Here is a 14,810-nt window from a genome sequence, read left to right on the forward strand (position 1 = left end):
CTTCCCGGTCCTTCTTTTCATTAAACTATATGATAAAGTCAAAGTGGATGTGGATTTTAAATATCATTTTCTTAGTATCCACCAAGAAACCTTTTTTATAAGGTAAGTAATAGTTAAATAAAAATGGTCAACTGTGCTGATTTGTTGATTTTTTTTCCTCAAAGAGAATTCAATTTAAAAACAAGAGAAAATAAAGTTAAAAGATTTTGCACACCACTGGTTTTCCTATACTCAGTTAATGGAAAGTTGGATAAGAAGAAATATGAATGTGAAAATTTTGAAATTTGATGTAGGACTCTGTAAAACGATGATCATATTAATCCTAAAACCGATAAACTTTTATTAAAAATGGAAACTGAGGACAAACTAAATATACAATTGAAATCAGAGATAATTCTTTGGGGTTTAGTGGACCAACAAATAAACACACCTTATGGAATTTTGATTTTATATATGATAAAGACAGCAAGACTTTTATATGTTCAAAGTTTGAAGAACTTACAAATATTCACAATGAAACAATGGATGGTTAAGCTGGTGGAATTGGCAGATATGGCAAAATTGACAGCCTCCTTCATTGCCAAAAGATTTAACAAATTTTATTTCTACTTTAATACCACATTGGACTTTTTGCAAGAAACTGAAATAAATGAAAAGCTGTTTTTGGAATTTGATTATTAATATTATATGGGATTATCAAAATAAGGTAGACAGATATTAACCTTAGACCAAGAGTTAGATGCATTCATATACCAGAAGTTATTCTTTTTCTGTTTTTCTTATTTTTTTTCTTTTCCTTTCTCTGCACTTTTACTTTTATTCTTTTCTGAGCCATTTTCCAATTTCTGCTTCCATTTGTTTATGTTAAAACTTTATATTTAAAAAAATCAATAAGGTTATATTAAAAAATTGGATTCTTCAAGAGGTATGCACTCTCTTTCAAGCAAATTTCACCACACATAGTGAAATATTCGAAATTTATTATTTGAAATTTAATTTAGTAGACATATAGCAGTATCTCATCACCTGAAAATAAGAGTATATCTGGCACCACAACTGTATATTTATATCAGACTATACCCCCATTGTGCTAGTCATTGTTCCTTAATTATTCAAGATGGTAACAAAATGTCACAATGAAAAGATTTGCAGGTTGTTAACCAATTAAAAGAAGATTTGGAAGTATTTTTTGACAGTAGTTGACAGTCAGCAAAACACTGATTCTTTCAGGTCACTAACCCTTTCAAAGCTTTTATTATATATACTTTATGAACCTGAGGACAACATTTTCAGTGCAATACTTTTAAAGAAATAGGTTAAGGAGCTTCTAAGTGCCTATGTGAGAAATGCTACTCAGGAACTTTATGAACTATTTGTATCTGATAAATTGAAACTGGATCATTTTTTTGTGTGCTTTAGATACTGAAAACTTATTAAATCATTAATAAGAATGAATTATTAAAACCATTATTGGAAACGAGGGCAAAAACTTTATAAAACACTGGCTTCAAGGCTGAAAGAAAAGCAGCAATAAAATATTATTCCTATATTTCAACAATGCTGATTAGATGGACTCTGATTACTTTTTGCATAAGATTAATCTTTTGATATCTCACAAGAGCAAACTGCTAATATGGTGGCTCAGTTATTATTACAAGAATTAATATATATAATATTAAATTGATGAAAACAGGGAAAGCATGTAGTTCAAAGAATTTTCTTGAAAAAATGGTATTAGGGGTTTTTTTAACAAGGTTTTGTTTGGGGTTTTTTGCTCCTATAATGTGAAGGTACATAATAAATAAATAAGTTGTGAAGTCCCCTACTTGGGGCATTTTCAAGAGGAGATTGGACTGTCATTTGACTGGAGTGCTGTAGGATTTCCTGCTTAAGCAGGGGGTTGGACTTGATGATCTGCAAGGTCCCTTTCAACTCTAATAAATAAAAATAAAATAAAGGTTTTGACTAAAATGCTATCTACCTCTTTTTATAAAATGTAGGTTAAATGTTGCAGGTTCTTTTTTAAACTGTACCTTGACCCAGAGTCAAAAGAAACACAAAATCACTGGACCCTGGACAGGTAGCTTTTCTTTATCTTCCTATACGGGTTCTGAAGAAGTTTTATTTTGGAAATAAAACAACCAAGATATAAAAGTGAAATGTAAACCTTAGAAATCTATATGTGAGTGCTTTCCATTGTCTCTATCTGTCAGGCACAAATGATCAGGACCATACATTAATTGACAGTTCAGAAGATGCATTTCAAAAGCCTTACAGAAAAAACTAGTCAACTAAAGTTTATTGCTAAATTGGTTCCATATAAGGATCAGTGGAATTTAAGAGGGCTTGGACTTGGACCAATTGTGAGAACATAATGATTCTAAACTGATATTGTGCTTCACTCTACCTTCTCCAGGTCTACCTTCTCTTGTACTACGCTATTATTATTTATTTTATTATTTATTAGATTTGTATGCCGCCCCTCTCCGTAGACTTGGGGCGGCTTACAGCAATGATAAAAACAATATATAATGACAAATCTAATAGTTAGAATCTAAAATAACAATAATACATTTAAAAAGTCTAAAAAACAAGAAACCCCAATATATAAGAACATACATACAGTCATATCATACACAAAAAACTACATAGGCAGGGGGAGATGTTTCAGTTCCCCCACGCTTGACGACAGAGATGGGTTTTAAGGAGATTACGAAAGGCAAGGAGGGTGGGGGCAGTTTTAATCTCTGGAGGGAGCTGATTCCAGATGGTCGGAGCCGCCACAGAGAAGGCTCTTCCCCTGGGTCCCGCCAGACCACATTGTTTAGTTGATGGGACCCGGAGAAGACCAATTCTGTGGGATCAAACCGGTCGCTGGGATTCGTGTGGCAGAAGGCGGTCTCGTAGATACCTTGGTCCGGTGCAGGGTATCTACGAGACCATAGATGAAGGGCTTTATAGGTGATGACCAACACTTTGAATTGTGACCGGAAACTGATTGGTAACCAATGCAGACTGCGGAGTGTTGGAGTAACATGGGCATATTTGGGAAAGCCCATGATTGCTCTCGCAACTGCATTCTGCACGATCTGAAGTTTCTGAACACTCTTCAAAGGTAGCCCCATGTAGAGAGCGTTATATTAGTTGAGCCTCGAGGTGATGAGGGCATGAGTGACTGTGAGCAGTGAGTCCTGGTCCAAATAGGGCCGCAACTGGTGCACCAGGCGAACCTGGGCAAATGCCCCCCTCGCAACAGCTGAAAGATGTTTCTCTAATGTGAGCTGTGGATCAAGGAGGACGCCCAAGTTGCGGACCCTCTCCAAGGGGGTCAATAATCCCCCCCCCAGGGTGATGGATGGACAGATGGAATTGTCCTTGGGAGGCAAAACCCACAGCCACTCCATCTTATCAGGGTTGAGTTTGAGACTGTTGACACCCATCCAGGCCCCAACAGCCTCCAGACACCGGCACATCACTTCCACTGCTTCGTTGACTGGACATGGGGTGGAGATGTAAAGCTGGGTATCATCAGCGTACTGATACCTTATATCTTATATTTTACACTATTGCTATTCTTTTTATATTACTATTCTAACTACAATTACTATAACAATTGCTATACTCTTTTATACTACTATTGAATTACTACTACAATTGAAAGGCTGGGCAATTCAACGCCTGGCCGACATTTGCCGAGGTGGGAATTAGCTTGGCACCTCCCTTATCTGATCGGAGCTCTCGCTAGCGCATGAGAGCTCCCAGCATCCTTGGTGGGCCGCTCGGGCTGTCAGGAGGTGGGGGAGGGGCTATTGCCCTATTTCAAGGGCCTACTCGCCACTCACGCCTCCTCTTCCACGCGCTGCCCTGCAGACACCCACCCATCCTCCGCTCAATCCAGGGTGTTTAAAGGGTTGCCCAATTTATTTATTTATTTATTACTTAGATTTGTATGCCGCCCCTCTCCGAAGACTCGGGGCGGCTCACAACACGTGGAAACAAATCATAAATAATCTAACAAATTTAAAATTAAAAGATTTAAAGACCCCATATACTAACAGACATACACACAAGCATACCATATATAAATTAAACATGCCCAGGGGAAGATGTTTCAGTTCCCCCATGCCTGACGGCAAAGGTGGGTTTTAAGGAGTTTACGGAAGGCAGGAAGAGTAGGGGCAGTTCTAATCTCCGGGGGGAGTTGGTTCCGGAGGGCCGGTGCCGCCACAGAGAAGGCTCTTCCCCTGGGGCCCGCCAACCGACATTGTTTAGTTGACGGGACCCGGAGAAGGCCCACTCTGTGGGACCTGATCGGTTGCTGGGATTCGTGCGGCAGGAGGCGGTCTCGGAGATATTCTGGTCCAATGCCATGAAGGGCTTTAAAGGTCATAACCAACACTTTGAATTGTGACCGGAAACTGATCGGCAACCAATGCAGACTGCGGAGTGATGGTGAAACATGGGCATACCTAGGTAAGCCCATGACTGCTCTCGCAGCTGCATTCTGCACGATCTGAAGTTTCCGAACACTTTTCAAAGGTAGCCCCATGTAGAGAGCATTACAGTAGTCGAACCTCGAGGTGATGAGGACATGAGTGACTGTGAGTAATGAGTCCCGGTCCAGATAGGGCCGCAACTGGTGCACCAGGCGAACCTGGGCAAACGCCCCCCTCGCCACAGCTGAGAGATGTTTTTCTAATGTGAGCTGTGGATCGAGGAGGACGCCCAAGTTGCGGACCCTCTCTGAGGGGGTCAATAATTCCCCCCCAGGGTAATGGACGGACAGATGGGATTGTCCTTGGGAGGCAAAACCCACAGCCACTCCGTCTTATCCGGGTTGAGTTTGAGTCTGTTGACACCCATCCAGGCCCCAACAGCCTCCAGGCACCGGCACATCACTTCCACCGCTTCGTTGACTGGGCATGGGGTGGAGATGTAAAGCTGGGTATCATCCGCATATTGATGATACCTCACCCCATGTCCTTGGATGATCTTGCCCAGCGGTTTCATGTAGATGTTGAATAGCAGGGGGGAGAGGACCGATCCCTGAGGCACCCCACAAGGGAGAGACCTAGGAATCGACCTCTGACCCCCCACTAACACCGACTGCGACCGGCCAGAGAGGTAGGAGGAGAACCACTGAAGAACAGTGCCTCCCACCCCCAACCCCTCCAGCCGGTGCAGAAGGATACCATGGTCGATGGTATTGAAAGCCGCTGAGAGGTCAAGGAGCACCAGGACAGAGGATAAACCCCTGTCCCGGGCCCGCCAGAGATCATCCATCAACGCGACCAAAGCGGTTTCCGTGCTGTAACCGGGCCTGAAACCCGACTGCTGGGGACCTAGATAATCGGCTTCTTCCAAGGACCGCTGGAGCTGGAGCGCCACCACCTTCTCGACAACCTTCCCCATAAAGGGAAGGTTGGAGACTGGACGATAGTTGTTAAGCACAGCTGGGTCCAGGGAGGGCTTCTTGAGGAGGGGCGCACGAGCGCTTCTTTATAGAGTGATGGAAAAACTCCCCTCCGCAAGGAAGCGTTGGCAATCTCCTGGGCCCAGCTCCGCGTCACCTCCCTGCTGGCCGAAACCAGCCAGGAGGGACACGGATCCAGTAAACAGGTGGCGGAACTCACAGCTCCAATGGCCTTGTCCGCTTCATCAGGTGTCACCAGATCAAACTCTTCCCAGACAGGTGGACAAGTACGTGCCCCAGTCACCTCGACTGACTCATTGTCAGTCGACTCTGTTTTACAATTGGAGTCGAGGTCGGCCCGGATCCGAGCGACTTTATCAGACTATGCCCCCTGCGGACTGTGGATGAATTGAAGAACACTGCCCCCCTGTGGACTGATTTAAAAAGACTCCTAGAAAGAAAGGAAATTAAGATCAAGCCTTTTTAAATTAGACTAAGACCTAAGACCTTCGAAGACCAGATGAACATCATGCCTGGACTGACTGATTACTGATGATTGAAGAATATTTTAAGATCTGTTTTATACCATCAACGAAATCAATTTTTATATTAACTCATAATTTTAATGTATATTGTATATAGCTATATTTTAACGGTTTTAGTGTTTTTAAATTGTTATTAATTGCCATTTTATACTATTATTAATTTAATTGATTTTTAAAGTAATTGGGGTTCTAAGTAATGGATGACTGGGATAAATTTGCTTGTGGCTATGAATGGAATGACTGGTATGATTGGGTGGGTGGGGGTGGGGGTGGGGGTATGGATGAGCTTATTGATAGTAGTGTGAATGATAGGTCTGGCCCACCTGATGCTCGGGAGACAGGAGAGGAAGGGGCGCCGATCTCTGGGGGGGCAGAGGGTCGAAATATCCCTGTGTTGCTGGGGAGAGGCAGATATAGCGGGGGCCACAGAGTTAGCCGTTCCAGGGGAACGAGGGACCGTTGCTTAATAATGGTCCCTTGTTCTGGCTCTGTGAGCCCAATCTTGGGTACTGGTGGTGAGTGTAACTCTGGCCCTGGGCTCAGGTTGCTGCTGCTGAATGCCAGGTCGGTAGTAAATAAAGCTCTCCTCATCCGGGATTTTATCCTGGATGAGGAGGCCGACCTGGCATGTATTACTGAAACCTGGCTGGGCCCGGAGGGAGGTGTTCCTCTCTCTGAAATTTTCCCAGCCGGGTTTCAGATATGGCATCAACCTCGACCCCAGGGAAGGGGGGGAGGAGTGGCTATTGTAGCCAGGGAGAGCCTTTGCCTGCGTAGACTCATTGCTCTGGAAATTGCGGGTTGCGAGTCTCTCTTGATGAAGTTGGACTTAGGGGTTCAGGTGGGCTTATTTCTCACGTACCTGCCTCCCAGCTGCGTGTCAAAAGCCCTGCCTGTGCTACTCGAGGAGGTAGCCAGGTTGGCGGTGGAGTTCCCCGGACTCATCGTCCTGGGGGACTTCAACCTGCCGTCACTTGGCGAAACCTCTGGGTTGGCACAGGAGTTCATGGCCACCATGACAGCCGTGGACCTGACTCAAGTAGTACAGGGTCCGACTCACGAGGGAGGGCACGCACCTGACATGGTATTCCTTTCCGAGCAATTGAGTAATGGTCTGAGACTAAGGGGCTTAGAAGTATTGCCTTTGTCGTGGTCAGACCATTTTCTACTACGGCTTGACTTCCTGGCTCCAATCCTCCCCCGCAGGGAGGCGGAACCAATGAAGATGTTCCGCCCCAGACGCCTGATGGACCCAGAGGGCTTTCAAACGGCGCTATTCCAGAGGCACTCGTCCACAGTTCGGCGGAGTCTCTCGCGGAGGCCTGGAACAGGGCTGCGGCGGGGGCTCTTGACTGGATTGCGCCTTTGCGACCTCTCCGTGGCGCTAGACCCCGTAGAGCCCCATGGTTCAACGAGGAGCTCCGGGAGTTGAAACGCCAAAAGAGACGTCTAGAGAAGCGATGGAGGAAGAGTAGGTCTGAATCCAACCGAACACTTGTAAGAGCTTTTATTAAGACTTACAAAGTGGCGCTCAAGGCGGCAAGATGCGCGTATCATGCCGCCTTGATTGCATCAGCGGAATCCCGCCCGGCCGCTCTGTTTAGGGTGACCCGCTCCCTTCTTAACCAGGGGGGAGTTGGGGAGCCCTTACAGAGTAGTGCCGAGGATTTTAACACGTTTTTCGCTGAATTGGGGGCCAAGTAGTAATTTTTTGCAATCTTTGAACATTTATTTAGATTGCTTTTTCACTTACTCCATCCTGGGTGAGCGAGATGGAATTGTGGTTAGGGGGTGCATCTGTTGGTAAATAGGTTTTGATTTAAAAATTTGATGCTTACATTGGTCACTGTATGGCAGAAACAGGGCAGAAAGGGTATCAGTAGCAACTGTGTGTTCTCCCTTGGGCATCTCTTGGAAGATGATTGGCTCCCCCGTTGCACAACTCATGCTTCCTTTCCGGACAGAGCGGTGTAAAGGGGATGCTCCTGGGACTCATGTCATTTCCGGTTCCAGGTTATGGAGTGAACCCTCCAACACGCTGGGCATGGCTTACATGGCTGGGTGTAGGCGGGGCATGCCTCACCCTGACCAAGCATGGAGTTACGCCCATTAGTTGCCCAAGTATGTTGTGTTCAGGAACTTCCGCCCCATTTTTCCGACCCCTGCAGGTCTCTCCTTAAATATTTAATAAAGTGACCCTTTTATTACCCAGCTTGGTGTCCGAGTGTTCATTTCCTGTCCAAGGCAATATTTCCTTATTACTGTTATAGGTAATCTTCAATTTGCAACCATAATTGGGCCCAGATTCTCAGTCAAGCTGGGTGAAATAATGTGTGATTGCCCAGTTTGATGAACAATTTCAATTCTGGCTATCCCAGTTGCAATCATTGAGCAAGTGTGTGAGTCATTAAGTAGATACAGACTCAAATACAGAGTGTAAGATGCCTGGGAGTAGGATGGAGGGGGCTCTGGAAGGCTGGGCTCGGGGTCTGAACAAATTCTATTGCTTTGCCGTGCCTCTGTACTTCTTTTTCTTCATTCTTTTTTAAGGAAAAGAATATCTTGTTTTGGTTGGCTGGTTTTTTTCTGCTGGTAGCCCTTCCAAGTGCACCCCTCTTCTGTTCCCCTCCCATCTCTTCCCACACCTGTTTCAAGGTTGCAGATTTATTGGCAATTCTGTTGTGCTGAAGCTGGGGCGAAGAATCAAAGGGGAAAGAAGGAAGGCAGCACGGGTACCTGTATTTATTTTTTTTAAGCAGCCTGCTCTTCCAGATTCAGCTGTAATATTAAAGCCAGGAGGAAATTCTGTAGTCTATGCAAGCTATTGCCTGGTTGCTTTGTTAAATGTGCGTGCTAAAATATTGACAGCATTCTTTTTTTTTTTTTTACAAAGCTTGCAAAGTATATTACCTTCATTAATTTATTCTGTATAGTCTAGCTGTAAGGTTCTTGGCCTATGCCTCAAGCCAAAGTAATTTCTTTTCCCAGCATGATTCTCACAGTCTCTTTAGCAATACTTTATTAAAAAACGGGGTTAGGTTGCAATAATACAACTGACATTTTTCTCCATCCATAGTCAATATATTTATTTATTTATTTATTTTGTCCAATACACAATGACGGTTTTAGTGGGTATATATATATATATACATAGTAAAATACATGATGAAGGTTATAGAGGAGAGACTCATAGTAAAATATATCTATGAAATAATAGAAAAGAAGATATAGGAATAGAACATATCAATGAAAGAATAGAAGAAGAGATATAGGAATAGAAGAAAGGTATAGGAGATATAGGAGAGCAATAGGACAGGGGACGGAGGGCACTCTAGTGCACTTGTACTCGCCCCTTACTGACATCTTAGAAATCTGGATAGGTCAACCGTAGATAATCTAAGGGTAAAGTGTTGGGGGTTTGGGGATGACACTACAGAGTCCGGTAATGAGTTCCACGCTTCGACAACTCGGTTACTGAAGTCATATTTTTTACAGTCAAGTTTGTAGCGGTTAATATTAAGTTTAAATCTGTTGTGTGCTCTTGTGCTGTTGTGGTTGAAGCTGAACAACAAGTATTATGGCAGAGTCATATTCTCTCTCTTTCTCTGTCTCCTTTTGGGTTGATAAGAAAACCAGCAAGGGTTTTCACTAATAACAAAACTAATAATCACTTTAATTCTTATTAATCTAAAAATTGAGCATTACATTGGCTATATAGGAAGTCCAAGACTTAGCACCACTATTTTTGTTGCTAAAAAAGTCTTCGGAGAGGGGCAGCATACAAATCTAATAAATAATAATAATAATAATAATAATAATAATAATAATAAATAATTTGTTAAGAGTTTTGTCCCATTTTACAGCCTTTCTTGCCACATTTGTTAAGTAAATCACTGCAGTTGTTAATTTATTTATTTATTAATCAGATTTGTATACCGCCCCCTCCGTAGACTCGGGGCGGCTAACAACAATAATAATACAATGTAAACAAATTTAATATTTAAGTTAATTTTAAAAAACCCAATTTAAGAAACCAATCATACATACTGACATACCATGCATAAATTTTATAAGCCTAGGGGGAAGGGAAAGTCTCAATTCCCCCATGCCTGACGACAGAGGTGGGTTTTAAGGAGCTTACGAAAGGCAAGGAGGGTGGGGGAACTCTGATATCTGGGGGGAGTTGGTTCCAAAGGGTCGGAGCCGCCACAGAGAAGGCTCTTTCCCTGGGTCCCGCCAAACGACATTGTTTAGTTGACGGGACCCGGAGAAGGCCCACTCTGTGAGACCTAATTGGTCGCTGGGATTCGTGCAGCAGAAGGCGGTCCCGGAGATATTCTGGTCCGGTGCAATGAAGGGCTTTATAGGTCATAACCAACACTTTGAATTGTGACCGGAAACTGACCGGCAACCAATGCAGACTGCGGAGTGTTGGTGTAACATGGGCATATTTAGGAAAGCCCATGATAGCTCTCGCAGCTGCATTCTGCACAATCTGAAGTTTCCGAACACTTTTCAAAGGTATCCCCATGTAGAGAGCATTACAGTAGTCGAGCCTCGAGGTGATGAGGGCATGAGTGACTGTGAGCAGTGACTCCCGGTCCAAATAGGGCTGCAACTGGTGCACCAGGCGAACCTGGACAAACGCCCCCCTCGCCACAGCTGAAAGATGTTTCTCTAATGTGAGCTGTGGATCGAGGAGGACACCCAAGTTGCAGACCCTCTCTGAGGGGGTTAGTGATTCCCCCCCCCAGGGTAATGGACGGACAAATGGGGTTGTCCTTGGGAGGCAAAACCCACAGCCACTCCGTCTTATCAGGGTTGAGTTTTAGTCTGTTGACACCCATCCAGACCCCTCTAGGCACTAGCACATCACTTCCACTGCTTCGCTGACTGGACAAGGGGTGGAGTTAAATTAATAACATGGTTATTACCATAAGTGAATCTGGCTTCCCGATTGACTTTGCTAGTCAGAAGATTGCAAAACATGATCATATGACCCTGGAACATTGCAACAGTCATAAATTGCCAAGCATCTGAATTTTTACACGTGACCATGAAGATGCTGCAATGGTCATAAGTGTGAAATCAGTCATCACTTTTTTCAGTGCCATTGTAACAGTCACTAAATGGATATTTGTAGGATGAGGCCTCTATAGAAAAAAGCAACAAATTTTGATCTTTATTTTTAAAAATATAGTTGGAGAACTGGCAGTAGTGGCATAATTAGGCATGGGGAAAACTGATGATATGTTGCATATTAAATTGTTAGAGGTACTCTATTATTTAAAAGTTATTGATTTGCTATTCAGGAATCTTTGATTTAATATGGTAGAATTGAGTACAAAAATAAAAAGAATTATTCATTCGAAAGATGAGAGACATTGTATACTGTTCGCTGAGCTAAAAATAATATTACTTTGTTGTTGCTGTTTCAATCAAGTGGTCAATAATTTATCAGATTTTTCTCCTTGGTTCTAATATTTTTACTGTATAAATTTCAATGAATATTCTGTTTCTCAATGACATTTAAGGCCCAGGTGAACAAAACTAAATGCTTTATATATTTCTGGTAGAGTATATCCTGCCTTTGTACTGAAAGAATCGTATGCAAGCTGCGTGGCTTTGGAAAACATGCATTGGAATTAAGGCATGATTAAGACTGTCACAACAGGGTCCAACCTGTGACACTCTTCTATTGCCAGCTGCTTAATGCCAACAAATATTTTCATATTTTTCATATCTCAAACCCATATTTTATACATACATGGTTTTTAAAAAGTATGTACTTAGTTTTAAGAAAGAAGTTTTAACAAAAGTTTTAAAGTTCTAATAGAAAGTTAAAAAGTGAAGTGAAGTGAGGGGAAATGAAATAAAACAAGGGAAGGGAAGGGAAGAGACTGAGGGGAGGGGAGGGGAGAGGAAAGGAAAGGAACTGAAGGGAGGGGAGAGGAGAGGAGAGGAAAGGAGAAGAGAGTAGAGGAGAGAAGGACAGAAGAAAGGAAGGAAGGGGGGAAGGGAAAGGAAAGGACTTCCAAATAATAATTATAGGGACCATTATAAATTTACCTCTTGTATCATAGTTACAAAATACAGATAGTCCTTGATTTATGACTTAATTCAGTCTTCAAGTAGGCCAGTAAATGACCAGGCCCAATTTTAATATTCTTTTTGAGGCAGATGTTAAGTGAATCCATTTATCAGTTAATTGGTATCAGTTACCAATTAAGCAAGTATGGCAGTTGTTAAGCAAATCCATTGTCCATAATGGCCTCTCTTTTGTTTTTGCTTAAAACTGAAAATAAACACCAATTTCCAATAAATGAAAGTCATAATCATAGTCATGTGACCACTGGACACTGCAAAGAACTGTAAATGTGGGTTGGTTTCAAGCGTTTAAAATATGATAGAATAGAATAGAATTCTTTATTGACCAAGTGTGATTGGACACACAAGGAATTTGCCTTTGGTGCATATGCTCTCAGTGTACATATAAATAAATGATGCATTCATCAAGAATCATGTAGTACAACACTTAATTATAGTCATAGGGTACAAATAAGCAATCAAATCATACTAGGAAACAATCAGTATAAATTGTAAGGATACAAGGAACAAGTTGCAGTCATACAGTCATAAGCGGGATGAGATGGGTGTAAATGTGGGTTGGTTTCAAGCACTTGCAATATGATCACGTGACCTTCAAACTTCAAATCCAGATCATAAGTTGTCCTGGGGAGGTCTGTCGTAACTTTGAACGGTCACTACATGAAGAGTGAGCACATTTATTTAATATGTTAAACAAAATGGAATTTATTGAAAACAGAGGATTCCGGCAATTTTCAGGATCTTATTCTTTTTGATCCTTTATGTTTCGTAAAACCAGTTCTAAATATATGCACCAGGTGTGCCAGGGTTCGATAGGAAAGTTAATAGGTATTGAATTGTTGCGTGCAGCAAGGTGATTGATTTTAATATGTATAATTTTACATCTTACACGTGTAAAAAGAGGTAGAACTTTAATTGCTCGAGGTGCCCCCGTCATTTTGACACTGTTAGTCTTCCTCTGTAAATAGCCCTTTATTGGGAGCGTGACAGATGTTGCTAACCATCTTTGTCTTTATGCAGAAGAGCTGAAAGAGAAGCTAAAAGAATATGTTGATGAATTGAACACACGGAAACCGGGGTTCATTAAGATGGTCCGCCACAGCAAGCAAGAGGGGCTGATTCGATCTCGTGTTAGTGGCTGGAGAGCAGCTACTGCTCCAGTAGTTGCACTCTTTGATGCACATGTAGAATTCAACGTGGGCTGGTACGTCTTGCTGATTCTAGATCTGTGTTGTTTTTTGGTAGACTTGTGATTAAAAAGTGCTGCAGGATGCCACATGAGAAATACCTTCTAATTGTGTCCGTGGTACTGATGCTGGGTAAATTGGCTTAAATATTAGTGGACAAAGTCATTTTGATTGCCACTTATGCAGTGTTAAAACTCTATTGTCAATTGGCCATTGGTTTCAGTTCAGTATTAATGTATGCAAAAACTAAATTTGAAGCCTCACTAATTTTGATGTGATGGAAACAGTGTTTTTATTCATGAAGAATAAGAATATAGTCTTCAGCCTTTTATGAAATGGTTTTGTAGATATTGGATTTATTATTATTATTTTATTTTAGTAGATTTGTATGCTGCCCAATCTCAAAACAGTGTAAAATCAATTTAGAGCAATAATAATAATAATAATAATAATAATAATAATAATAATAATAATATAAACAAACCCCTGAAATCTATCCATACAATCATACCATATTATACTTCCCAATCAAAACATATTGAGGCCAAAGTTAAAAGGTGTCAGTTCTCATAACACCCAGGCCTGCTAGCAAAGCCAGGTTTTCAGGGCTTTCTGGAAAGCCAGTAGGGTGAGGGCAGTATGGACCACAGGCAGTAGTTGTTTGTAGAGACCCAGGGCTGCCACAGAAAAGGTCCTCCCCCACAGGTCTGCCAACCAACACTGCTTAGCCGACGGCACCCAGAGAAGGCCAACCCCGTGGGCTCTAATCGGTCGCTTGGAGGTATGCTGCAAGAAACGGTCCTGTATCAAAATTACATTATATTATGACATCATTTAACTTTTACATTTTCACCAATTGGATAGTATGATCAGAGGTGGATTACTGTGGGTTCGGACCTATTTTATATAACTAGTTGAGGAATTTCCCCCTGTTCACCAAACTGGCAGTGATGGCCTGCTGGCCATGTTCCCGAACCAGCTCTCTAGGCGGCAGCTATGGCACCACCATCTTGTTTTTCACTTCTGCACATGCGCAGAAGCAGGGTTTTTAGCACTGCGCAAACCACATGCCCACACACATGACGCTTGAGGAAGTGAACTAGCAGCAAGATAAGTTGGAACTCACCCCCTGGTATGATGTAGCCAGAAGTAAGGTTACACATATGAACATAGACAGACAGACAGGAGTATCCAAAAGACAGATATATCCAATATAACAGTTATCAGAGCTACAAATAGGCTGAAGTAAGAAACCTACAGAAAGATCAGAAAATATAAGCAAGTGAAGAATGTGAGTATACTTTCCAGTATTAGCTTAGTTTAAGAAGTAAACATAGATGTAATAAATATATAGTGTAGCACTGTCACATGTGTACATCTCCACTAATAGTAAAACAGCTAGTTACAGTAGAAGAAATCTAGTGCTAATTTAAAACTTCAGAATTTTAAATACCGGTAATTAATTGTAACATTGCCTAAACAGATGGTAAGTGCAATGCTGCGGACTTTCCAATCCAACAATATTTTGGATTGGAATTCCCATCAGGAACATGGTAA

General features: G+C 42.1%; 1 protein-coding gene across 2 annotated transcripts in view; it reads left to right on the forward strand.

The window, feature by feature from the left end:
• The window catches only part of GALNT18 (polypeptide N-acetylgalactosaminyltransferase 18), a 424,313-nt gene that overhangs the window by 303,499 nt on the left and 106,004 nt on the right, over positions 1-14,810 (forward strand). For both annotated transcript variants that reach the window (XM_070735536.1, XM_070735544.1), the window contains exon 4: positions 13,087-13,270. In XM_070735536.1, coding sequence (XP_070591637.1) covers positions 13,087-13,270 — 184 coding nt within the window. The remainder of the gene's footprint in view (positions 1-13,086; positions 13,271-14,810) is intronic.

The sequence above is a fragment of the Erythrolamprus reginae genome, chromosome 1 (genome assembly GCF_031021105.1).
Source record: "Erythrolamprus reginae isolate rEryReg1 chromosome 1, rEryReg1.hap1, whole genome shotgun sequence".
NCBI classification, from domain to species: Eukaryota; Metazoa; Chordata; class Lepidosauria; order Squamata; family Dipsadidae; genus Erythrolamprus; species Erythrolamprus reginae.